Genomic DNA, 12253 nt, shown 5'->3' with positions numbered 1-12253 from the left:
CTGGAAATAGTGTTATTATAAGGGAAAACTCTATGCACCTTTTCTTTGTGTGAAATTCTGTTCCATTTATGACATCTTATTATTTACATTCAAAGCAAAATAATGTGAACTTCATACACAAAACAGTGTACGTAGCCAACAAATATAAAACCTTATCATCTACAAACAGATCGAAAATCTGCATTTAGGCACAGAAAGAGACTAATTTTTACAAATGGTCAAACTGCTGTGTGCATCTTTAAAATCACTAAACAAAACCTTTACACTCCCAGCACCTCCGAAACATATCTCTCCACTTGCTAAAGGCCCTTTATACAGCTGAATGTGTGTAATAGCCAGAAAACAAAAGCCACGTTAATAACAGTGGAAAATTGAAATCTCTTGGGATTCATTTATTTAGCAGCTTTTTTTTTTTCTTTTAAAACCAAATGCTGTGGGTCTGGTGCAACTAATAAATAAATAAATAAGCACCAAAAATGCATTGCATTTGTTTGTAATTTATGTGCAATATTAAAATCAAATCATGGATCTTTCAGCTTGGGAGCATTCCTCTGTAATTCCCCAGGGAGAATAAAAGATCATTGCTAATGCTGCCCATGACATTTTGAAATGTGGTAGCCATTACAGAAATGAAAAAAAACCTATTCTGCAGATGCTGAACTAAGCTCCAATTCTGGATTATTCTAACCACAAACAACAGGCAACCATGCGGACAATTTGCAAATCAATCATGGGAATATTACAAGTTAGACTCTAGGTTAGTACGTTTGTTATGTCCTTGCCAAAATTTTCCTTGCTGTTAAATTAAAACGTTAGCGTTCAAGCATATGACAAATCTTATTTATCCTGTTTATCATTAGTTAATTCTTAATGAGGAGCTTTTTTACTTATCTCCAAAATTTGCTCATGAAGCATCTATGAGGTATTTTAATCTAATAATATCCTTAATCTGTTTGTTTTTGCAACAACATACAAGTACAGAACACAGGCGCAAGACAGCATTTTTGTTTCCTTCTTCGTTCTCCAAAACCAGATGGAAATGGAGACTGACAAGAAAGTAAGTTTCCACTACCTAGAAGCAGAAAATAGGTTTACAAGATTGCCAGTTTATAGCCTAAGAAGATTAATTCCTGCACTTAAGCCATAATAGAGGACAATCTAGAGCGAACTGATGTTTAGTTGAATTGGTGCTATTTGCTCTGATGCAGAAGAAATAGGAAGCTGTTTTAACCTCCCATTCATGCTGTAAAATAAAAGACAGCATGCACATAAGCAAACTCCAGCATAGAACTCTTACCAGTTTTCTTGTAACAGCAATCTCCTAGGCAACTTGTGCAATGAAATGAAAGTAAGAGTACATTTTTTACTTCTGACCTTGTGACAATGGGTAGGTAACACTGGGGAGAAAGAAAACATGCCAAAACTCTTTTCACAACACTGCAATGAATTTAACCGCAAGTTAATTTCTTCTATAGTACAGACCAGAGATTACCTGTATGACTAGCCATGCTGGAGTTGCTTAGAAGTGCCACACAAGAACCAGCAGTCTTCTCCGCACAAAGGAGACAGCAGCTGCAAAAGCAGCAACTTCTGATCCCAGTTGCCTAAACTACTTCTCGCCCCTCTGCAAATGGTCAGAATAAACTGGCGTACCTGTGCCTGTACAGCCCAACATGACTTTGAGTTATGGCGAAGGTATCTTGCAAAACTAAGCTGCTTTAGAAACGATCTCTCTTTTACATCTACTTGAATATGCTGACTTATCTTATGTAAAGATGCTGTTTCACAACACTAAGGGACATCGGCAAGAATAATAATTTACATAAAACCGTCACTACTCCTAACGAAAATTTAAACAAAAATAAATACATGACTAAACTTTCTATAAAAAAATGTCATGTTCTCCGCATGTTAACTTAGCTTTAGTTGAGCTTTAAGCACAATGTTAAGAAATATCTTATCTTTGCAGCAGTTTCCCTAAGTTCACTTGTCAGTTAGGAAAGGTTATTATTATACATGCAGCTTGTACAGAATATAATTTCTAATTTAAAATATTTTCAGCCCTCTACAAGTTCAGGAACAGATCAATAAAGGCAACATTCAATCCTATTTGTGTTCTGGTGCTGGGGTAGCTATTGGCTACAATTACATAACAAAACCACTTGTCATAGCTTAAAATACAACCGATGCACTAAGTTGAGAAGATTGATCCTAGGGGGAATTACTCTAGTTGTGTATTTTGTACAAATTAATAGATTTTTCCTTCTGTATCTTGAGTGTAGGTTTGTATGTTTTTACAATATGCTAAAATGCCAAGATCGGATATTAAACAGTACAACTATAACAAAATTATTTATTTAGGTATCAAAGATCTCTAGCTTCTGTTCTGTTTTTTTTATTTTAGCCAGCTAACCCTGTACTGTGTGTGTCAGATAAGCACACACATAAGTAGGTTTAATAGTTTTAATTATACTACATACTAGCGGTTAGGACAGTAGTCTTCTATAGGAAAAGACTAAAGCATTTTAAGAAAAAGCAATCTACTGTACAAGTTCTGAGCATTTATTGTTAGGATTTGTTGTAGGAAAACAAGTAGAAATTTAACACCACATTATTGCTGGATTTTAAAATAAATAAATAAATTTTAAAAGTACAGCAGTACACCAAAAATTAAAATTTATTTATTCCTTTTTCTCTGATTTATACTACACAGTGAAGTGAGCACCACTTATAAACTACGTTAACTAAATCTTGGTGCATATGTATAATAAAACAGGATGTAACTGTAATACACTAGCACAAAGGCTGTTTTTTCTATTATAGCTGGAGTTTCCTACAAAAAAAAGTCCGACGATTAATTTTACCTATTAAATAACAAGCTGTCTAGAGGTGCTGTTCACATATTTCACTTACTAAATGAGAGCACTATTTTCCAGTGTGCTAATTTCCTGGAAAGTGGAACGACAGACAAAAAACCCTAAGATTTCATCCAACAGCTCAAAGAGAAAGAGAAGTTCATCCAAAAGGAGAAAACTCCAGAAGAAGGATGAACTGCATTGATTATAAGTGCTGAAAAGAGGGAGTTAGAGAACGCTTCAAATAATGATACAGAAGGACTCCAAATGAAAGGGATGAAGTACTTCCACTGGCAGTTCAGGGGCAAGAACTTCCCTGTTGAAGGTAAGCTGATATATCAAGGTGGGACTCAAGGACAACTTAATCAGTCTCAATTATGTTAAAGAGATGAGGGAGATAAAGTCACAGAAGATCAGACTCAACAGCACTTTCACATAGCCTAGTGTTAGCCACTAAAGCATATGGATGCAGGTTGTATAGGGTAATACTTGGATTGTTTCCAAAGTCAAGAACCTTGTAAGTGCCTGAAACCTCATTTAAGGATTTTACACTCACAGTTATGAAGTATTCACACATATTTTGCAAATCTTCCTATCAGAAGATATCCTATCTTCTTTAATAAGAAGCAAATATGCAAGCTACAGAAAGCAAGTTCACGGCACACTACATTAGATCAATTTAATGTTCAATTTTTCATCATTTATATATCAATTAATACTTGTTCTATAAAATCAGCAAGGTTTAGATGAAAACTTCCAAAACCAGTCACATACATTTTCACACGCTACCTCATTGTGAAAACTATTGCAATACCTAAAGCTTCAGATTCTGAAAAATGCAACCAGCTATGGAGGTACTTTAAAAAGTTAAAGAGTGTAGTTATCCAATCCAATACCAAAAATTTTGTTTGTGCTCTTTCAAATGAAGTCATTTTATGAAGATTTCTAGAGCTTGTAGAAATATGTATGTTATTCATTTTATCGTCTTCGATAAGCACAATGTGACACATTAAAAATGTCATAAGAGAATTAAAGATAAGGATCTTATTTCTCATGTAGGTTTACATTAATATAACCATTTGTCTCATTCAAAAGATTTACAGCAGACATGTTGGGCAGAAAGCATCTAACCTGTATGTCCCTTATTTCATTCCTTCCCCCAAATTATTCCAAATTTATTGAAACATTTCGGAATGTTTATTGAAATTTATTGAAACATTTAGGAATGTTTCTGACTGCCTTTTTGCCTCCTAAGGGCCACAACTCATCATAAAACAAACAGGCTTACCAAAAATTATGTTAAAGTTGTGACAGAACTCAAAGTATTTAGAGGCTGAAACATACTACAAGTCCTCTGAGAGGAAGTGTACGTTACGAAAATCATCAAGGTGGTGTCCCTTTTATGCCTCTGTACTGGAAGACACTTAAGAGTATGTTCAGTTTAATTTTATACATAATTATGGCTTTCATCACAGCTGAAAGATTACTGAAATACAATACATTCTTGCTATGCAACTTTTTTAAATAGAAGAAATCACTTCCACTTTGTAGCATAACAGTAACTAGAGGAATGGAAACACAACACAACAAATATTTATCAGTGCAAAGGATGCCTCATATACAGGGATAAAAATAAATTATACCAGCATGCATAAACTCTTCATCAAGTATATGTTACATATAAGCACACAAAATGCCATAATTTATGTCTGCTATTTTATTTGAATCCAGAAAGTGACAAAGTATTTCTCTGGAGCTGTACTTTACAACAGATAAATTTAATAACAGCAAGGTGTTGGTTTATACCTTGAGTGTCTCAATCTTGGCAAACTTAGGCCCAAGAATTATGGATACTTTATAATTACTTTCCCGGTATGAGGTACAGTTCATGATCTGGAGTATTTTTAATGCTTCTTCACTGTATGAACCCCAGGAGTTTGGAGACCTAAACGTGACTCAGAACCTCAGTTTTGTGTTGGTTTTGCCTGTTTGGGATGTTACAGAAAGGCAATTTCTAAATATAGACAGGACAGCATGTGAGAAAAAATGTCTTTAGTTCCTAGAATACTGCCCAAAGCTAAAGCACCTATCCTGTAAATACCTGTGCATAATAAATTCACTTAAAACTGATACAGAAATCTTACATATCCATATTAATGCCTAAATATTTATTTTGCTTACCCAGACTGTCCTGCTCAGGTGAGTACTCTGTGCAAAGCAGATTTTCAAACTATGCTAAAAAGCAGTAGTAACTAAAAAAGCTTTCCTGAAACTTCTAAATAAGAATGAAATTAAAGTAATTGGTTCTGGATTTAAAAAAAAAACCAAACAAACAACAAACCATAACCCCAGGCTATCTGAGACTGCGGTGGTGAAACTGAAAATGAAATAACTCACTTAATCACTATTTTGCATAGCATATTGAGAGTGAAGATGAAACAAACAGAAACCAAAGGCTCTAAAATGCTTAAAACTATTCGTGATAGTGTGAGCAACGTCATTTTTGTTTTAAACCAAGATAACTGAATTGCCTTCACCTGTTAGGGCGTGAAGGAGGGAAAAGCGCTTGTTTCTTGGAAACAGAGTAACTCATTAGACTTCACAGCAGCCTTTCCAGAAACTGCAGCAATTCGGGTTTTGCAGAAGGAAGGTGCATGCTTCAAGTTCACACTTCTTAAGAATTCACCCACATCCAAAGCTGCTTCCTGTGCGATTATCCACACAGACTATTCCAAAAACCAATTCACATACAAAAATACTCCATTATTCTACAGGAGACATGCAGCAGAAGGCCCTGATTCAGCAAACAGTTGAGAGCAGACTTAAATACTGTTCTGGTCATACTGACTATCCAAACCTCAAGATCCAATCTAGCTGTAGCACGAGGGACCGATAGATTTCACAATACCCCTGCAAAGCTGAAAGAATACTGATACAAGAATTGGGAGATGACTATCACAGCGGCCTCCAGACTCTTCAGCTGGAGATTACAAGTCTAAATGCTTAAAAATACTCTCCTGTACCCTGCACAGCACAAGCCACCCCCGGGGTACGGGACTCGCTGTTCTCGGCCGCCTCCTACAGAACCCGGGGCGCCGTGGGCTCCTCCAGCTCCGCAAAGGGGAAACCTATTCCCCACACCCGCTTTCCCCGGCTTTCAACCCCAAACTACCCCTCACCTCTCTCCCCACAGCCGCCCTAACCTCATTCAGCCCTCCCCCCTTCAGGGTAAGCGCCCTTTTCAACCTCAGCCCCGGAACTTTCAATTCAGGCGAAATTTGCCCACAAAAGGCAGGGGGTGGCGGGAGGAGGAAAAGGAAATAAATTGTTTCCTGTTGCTTTAATCCCTTCAGCCGGGTTTAAGCAACGCCGCCCGGGCTGCCCTAACTGCCCGCCCGGAGCGAGCAGACCGGGAAACAGCGTCCGTAGGGGGCAGGCCGCCCGGCCCGGCCCGCTCCCCCCGGCCCCGGGAGGCGCCTCGGCGGAGGGGCGGCGCGTCACGGCGGAGAGGGGGCCGCCCGGACCCGACCCCGCGGTGCAGTGGGACAGGCCAGAGCGGGGTGGGGGCCAGGCCGCGGCAGGGGAGAGGGGCGAAGGCTACACACCCAGCAGCAGGCCGTCCATGTCAAAGATGAGGTGAGTGACCGGCCGCAGCGCGGCCGCGGATGAGGAAGCGGACATGGCGGGGCCAGCGCAGCCGGGAGCCCGTCTGGCAGCGGCGCAAGCGCGCTCCGCCGCCGCGGCGGCGGCGGGAGCCCAGGGGGAGCGGGGGAGCGGTGCCGCCCCGGGCCAAGGCCGGGCTGGAGCCGTGTGGCGGTTGCGGGCGGGTGTTCGTGGCGGGAGCGCCGTTGGGCGGGCCGGCGGCTGCCGTGCGGCGGGGGCCGGTGGCCAGCGGGGCGGAAGAGCACTTGTTTGTTTGTTTTGTTGTTCTTTTTTTAAAAGCAAACTCCATTTCTCTTCGTGGGCCTCTTCTCGTGGAGGACTTCAATTGTTAAATCGCGCTTGGTACTGCTGACGGGAGTGACTGGGGAGTTGCTCCCGTTTTGACATTTCAGACGGCGTTTCCTCGCAAAGCTTTTGCGTGCCTGTGTAGAGATTTACAAGGATAATATTACTGCTGGATCATAATTGGAGCCATAAACAAAAAGGTGCAAATCTGTGTGAAACTGTGAGGAAAGAGTAAAGTAATGGTGTGTAAACCCATCTCTTAAGGATTGCTGAGTGTGAGAATAGTTAATTGTGGGTTGTTTTGGGTGGATTTTTTTCTGAAACGTTCAAGATATTCTGAAGTGCAAGACAAGCCAGTGTTCTTGAGACAAAGCAAAATCTTCCTGCACGGACACACCATCCAGTTTTGACTGGGCAGTTGGGAGGGAGTTCCTCATCAGCCTTCCCTTTTTTATTTTTTTTATGCAGGTAACTCACTCTTGGGCACCAAGATCGCTGAAATGCAAGTTGCAGAAGCAGGCATGAAAAGAGCTGTATCAGGCTCCCAAGGTGACATACTGGCTTGAAGATATCTACTGCTCTGCAGTTCTGTGTGAAGGCAGTGGTTAGTTCCAGCTTTGCATAAGGGAAGTCCTGTCTTTTGTCTGTAGGTAGGCTGCTCAGCAATTCATTTTTTCCTGACACTGCCTTCATTTGAATTGGCAATACTTCACCATTTTAGCAAGTTAGTGGTGTTTTTTTAAGCCCTAACTGTAGGTGTCATACAATCATATTTGAATTTTAATTTAGCTCCCTTACGCATTTCACCTACCTCCAAAACCTACCTCTTAAAAGAACCCTCACCCTTCATTTGTGAGAAATATAGATACAAAGTCCTGTCCTCGTACCTCCTCCTATCTTGGAAATAAGAAGACAAATAAAACATCCTTGGCCTTTACTTCTACCTTTTTAATAATAAAACTTGACTTTCAAACAAAGTTTTTTGAGCTTTGGGTTGGTTTTCTGTTTTGTGGTTGGTTTTTTTTTGTAACTTGTCTCGTTTTGTAATGATTATGTTTGATAATGCTGCTTAGGCTTTGCCCGTGTAGACTAGAAAAAAAGTCTGTGCACAGGGCCTTAAATGTCTCTTAAAAATGTGTGCATAGTCATGACATGCATCTGTTAGTTCTTGCGTAGATTTAAGAAAACGGGTCCTGTGCTTTCAGATCAAATTTTTCTTTGTAATGTTACAATATGAGTGTTAAGAATGCCCACAGCTGTTTTGTTTCTGCAGTAAACACTGTGCAATAAGTCAATGTTCCAACTTTGCTTCAGACAGCAAATGCATTAGTTTCCTCAGTAGTCCACTTATAGTAGGTCAAATCCTAAATACAGTATGTCCAATAAAGTAATGATCTGTTAAGGGGGGGGGGGAATCATTGTAGTAATTTCAATACTTGTAATATTCTGCTATTCTAAGAACGAATGTGTTTCTGTTGTAAGGGTGTACGCTATTGTGGCAAAAAATTCAAGAGGGTGAGTAATGAGGTTGTATGGCAGTTGTACCTGAGATGGATTCATCTGCTTTCTGATTATCAAATATTCTAAAAAATCCATCTGTAATTGTATATGCTGGCATAGTAACACCTGTACTTGTTAGCAAGAAAAAGGTACATCAGTGAGGTATCTTGATTCATTGTTCTAATTAGAGAAAAGCGTTTTGATCACAACTCCACCTCCTCTGTCCTCAAAACGAGAGATATTTACTATTTTTAGCATGTAAACCACCAGTTCATCTCAGAAAACATAGGGCTTATGCAAAACTTCAGAGTATTTACAGTCGAAATAGATCCTAAAGACAACCTTTATGAAAAAAGCCCACAAAATTAAAGTGTAATACACAAGATGAACCTTTTTAGGGTTAAGTGGTCTGTGTTACAAATCTTATTATGCACATTTCAAGACAGTCAGGTTACCTGACATGCTGATGACCTCAGTTTGCTTTGCTTTACTCTGGCTCATCAGTGATAATCAGTGTAATGTTAGCTTACTTGATTCTTCAAAGCTACATTCAAACACAGGTAAATCTTCCCAATATATCCAAACTGTTTAGGTTTATTCAGTGTGACTAATTCTTCCTACTAACAGAATGAAAGGGGATGAAAGTCCAAGCACAACTTTTAATTCATGGTGGACCATAGTTTTCTAGATACACAAGTAAGTGAAAATGCTGATCTAAGTTTTATTCGAGCTGTCTTAAATATTTGTCTCAAACATCTCAGCAGTAGTATTTGGGTTTGCTTTTTTTTAAGAGGGAGTGAAAAGAAGTTGAGATTGAGAACTGTGCAGCTGATTTTTTTGTTTGCTACTTTTTTGTTATTATTACTTATTTTAAGCCTGTTTCAAGTGATGAAGACTAATAACTTTTGAGTTGTGGGAAGCATACTGTGGTGGAGGTACAGTAACCATGAAAACCGATAGTTAATTATATGCTTTTGAACCTGATGTCTGCTTATTGAGAAGGGTGAACTTGGTTTGCTGAGATGTAATCATGCAAGTAGACTTGAATCCTGCGAAGTCTGAAGAACACAGTTAACTTTATGTGCATTTTTTAATGAATTTAACTTGCTATCTAGTTACATACCAAAGCAGATGAATAAATCTTTGCCGAGTTTTAAATTTTGTGGTGTTACATATACATGCTGGATGTCCAGGTTTTTGAACAACTGTAAATTAGCTGCCTATAGGTAGCCCTTCTTAACCCAAACAAATCTATTTTCTCTGGCTTTGGAATACTATGTTAAAATAATTTTATTTTTATCGTTCTTGCATGTGAGATAAGGTGAAAATACTCAGGTGTGTATCCATGGAGTTATTAAGTATGCAACACAATGTTTTACCTACACAGTCCTTATAACCTTTCTTTAACCTTTGTATGTTTGTTTGGGTTTTCTTTACCTTGAAGCTAAAAAGTTTTCCATATCACTGAAACTTACACAACTAAGTTCTTTTCCTGGAGAGTAGAAGCTCCAGAATATGCTTAAGTGTTTTCTTAGGTAATACACTTGACTAAAACATTGCAGTTTCCTATTTCACTACTTCATATTGTGCTCGAAACATGGATTCACTTACGTATTTTTATACCATTGATAGGAGCCTCATGCACCATTTGTTTCACACAGAAATGACTGAGGTTTTTTTTTTCTTCTTGTTCTGCAGGCGCCTTGGCAAAGAGGATAAACAGATTATAATCCATTTTGGTTTGAATATTAAGAAAGAATCTAAAGATTTGAATAAATCCACTAATTTAAAAGCTTTCACAATGATTTACATGAACAGCTGTTAAACCCACTATTAGTAACAAATTACTTGGAATGACTTAGAGTTAAATGTAATTTAATTCAGGTATCAGCTGAGATTCTCAACAGTTACTATAGTTGAGCCTATAAGCCCTCAGAAAATGAAACCCCTCCCAGTGCTGGACGTCACCAAACAAGAGCTTTTCACCCAGAGAATATGAATTAAGTGAATGTTATTGTTTCAGTTCATGTCTTTATGGCTGCAAAAGGGAAAATGAGCATATGTCCTAAGGCAATGAAATAATGCCATACACCTGCTGATCTAAGTCATGTTTTATTGATTACGTAAGTCAAAAAGGAGTATATCCTCTTTAATGAATCATATGGGTCTTCTTACAGCCAAGCAAGTAGTGGGGAGAGCCATCCATTTTCTGGATTTTGATATTTGCCACCAATTTCAAGGAGTTAGTTACAAAGAAAGATGATGTGTTATGCTTCAGGAGAACAAAATGAAGAAGATATGTGTTGGTCATCTATAAATTTAGATGAGGCACTGTAAACAGGTTCTTAAGCAGTAATGAGGGGTGAAATTCTAGAAAAGCCAACCAAGCACACAAGAGTGAACAAGGGATCTAAGATATTTTTAGATGTTAACTGCTGTATTTACTGATGGGATCGTACAACAGAACAGTTTCTGAAGATAGGAAATGAAGGCTTACTGCCATGCTTCAGGACCTTTTTTCATTTCCATTAAAGTCAGTGAGAATCATTTTCTCTCCTCTATGGCTTGTGAATCAGCTTTTTAACATTGTTTTTGATCTTCCAGTACAACACTGGCTGCACACAGGTAAAGTGTTCAGGTGATTAGCAGTGTCGTAACTGAAATCCTGAAGTGCTTAATGGGTGGGTCCTGCTTAGCCTTAAACTATCAAAGATTAGGGCAGAAGGGATTGCATCCCCAGATAAGACCTGAAGTGTTGTATCTTGTTTTGCTTATCCTGTGTGATATGGGCTTCCTCGGTAAGATTATTTGCAACTTTTATTTATTTATCTAACTTTCCATTATTGCAGTGATTGTGCAAAATACTGATTGTGCTTTTGGTTTTCTTTCTTGTCTGCATGTGAATTTTATGGCTATATTTTTTTTCATTTTACTACAGTTTGATTCTTACAGATTATAGGAGAAATTTTGTGGTTTTAGTGCCATGTGGAATACACATTCTGTCACCCTTCCTGAGCAAGACATCTATCACTTTGTTGCCAGCATTAAGGGTGGAACTGAATGCAGTCACCCTTCCAGTGGTCCCTTTCAGTCCTGTGTTCCTAAGCTCAACCTCTTCAGAGGCTGCAGTAATTACATCTTCAGCTGGAAAAGAGAGAGAAGGAATTGCGATTCTCTGGGTCACAAGGTCTCTGAGCCACAAATCTGTAATGTTCCAGATTCAGGTTTTATATGTGTATTCCCCACTCAGCGTGCAACAAGCTGGAGAGTTGAATCTCCAGAGCTCACACGTTCTGCCTACTTTGTGGGTGCATGCCCTTACAATTTCGTATCTACTGAGAAGAGTTGAGCAGAGATAAATGAGCTTGCTGACACTCAGCCCAGAATGTCTACGTGATCAGGGTAAACATGCCATCAGCCTAGGTAGTTGTTGGAGGTCAGCTATTGTACAGTACCACAACCTTTCTTTTTTTGCAGTGATTCTACCAGTCTGAGTGTCTAGATCTGTCTAGCCAGAGAAGCCATAACACTGTACTGGAACATATGAAGTAGCAACTCTGATCAGGAAGCAGAAATGGTGGGAAGGGAGAGGAGAGGGAGCAATGCCAAGCAGACTTAGCCAGCTGCTTCTTGAGTCTCTATTGCAGCTGAGTTGTATTAGATATATAGAGTGTTCTTGACTAGGGGAGTTGGGATTTTCCCTTGGCTGCAGGCGTTAGCGTACCTCTCAACCAAGTCATAATTCCCTTTTGGGAATTCTGCTCTTCCCTCCTGAAGCTACTGCCCTCTCTTCCTTCCTACATGTGCAGACATGTAAACACGCACTGGTAGTATACAGTTGTGGACAGCCAATATCAAATATGCTTTGTGAGCACTAGCATGTAGGGCACTGACTAATTTTTGGGTGAGGAAATAGTCCCTTCGTTAGGTTGTCCACCTACTTTTAAGTT

At 39.1% G+C, this 12253-nt stretch overlaps 2 protein-coding genes across 7 annotated transcripts in view; one reads left to right on the top strand and one right to left on the bottom strand.

Moving 5' to 3' along the window:
* Positions 1-6773, bottom strand: part of PUDP (pseudouridine 5'-phosphatase) — a 77114-nt gene extending 70341 nt beyond the window's left edge. The window contains exon 1 of the mRNA XM_087757029.1: positions 6461-6773. Within this exon, the coding sequence (XP_087613155.1) occupies positions 6461-6536 (76 nt within the window). The 5' untranslated portion in view covers positions 6537-6773. The remainder of the gene's footprint in view (positions 1-6460) is intronic.
* STS (steroid sulfatase) overlaps positions 6059-12253 on the top strand; it is a 117154-nt gene continuing 110959 nt past the window's right edge. The window contains exons 1-3 of one of the 6 annotated variants that reach the window (XM_087757023.1): positions 6059-6491; positions 6836-7003; positions 7272-7453. The gene's annotated coding sequence lies outside the window, so the exon portion shown is untranslated. Of the gene's footprint in view, positions 6492-6797; positions 7004-7271; positions 7454-12253 lie in introns of all 6 variants that reach the window. The other 5 variants (XM_087757021.1, XM_087757024.1, XM_087757022.1 and 2 more) reach the window with 5 other exon arrangements.

The sequence above is a fragment of the Nipponia nippon genome, unplaced genomic scaffold (assembly GCF_047370975.1).
Source record: "Nipponia nippon isolate SJK-2023a ecotype South Korea unplaced genomic scaffold, ASM4737097v1 scaffold_2, whole genome shotgun sequence".
In the NCBI taxonomy this organism is placed as follows: domain Eukaryota; kingdom Metazoa; phylum Chordata; class Aves; order Pelecaniformes; family Threskiornithidae; genus Nipponia; species Nipponia nippon.
This window is presented reverse-complemented; position numbering and strand designations above follow the sequence as displayed.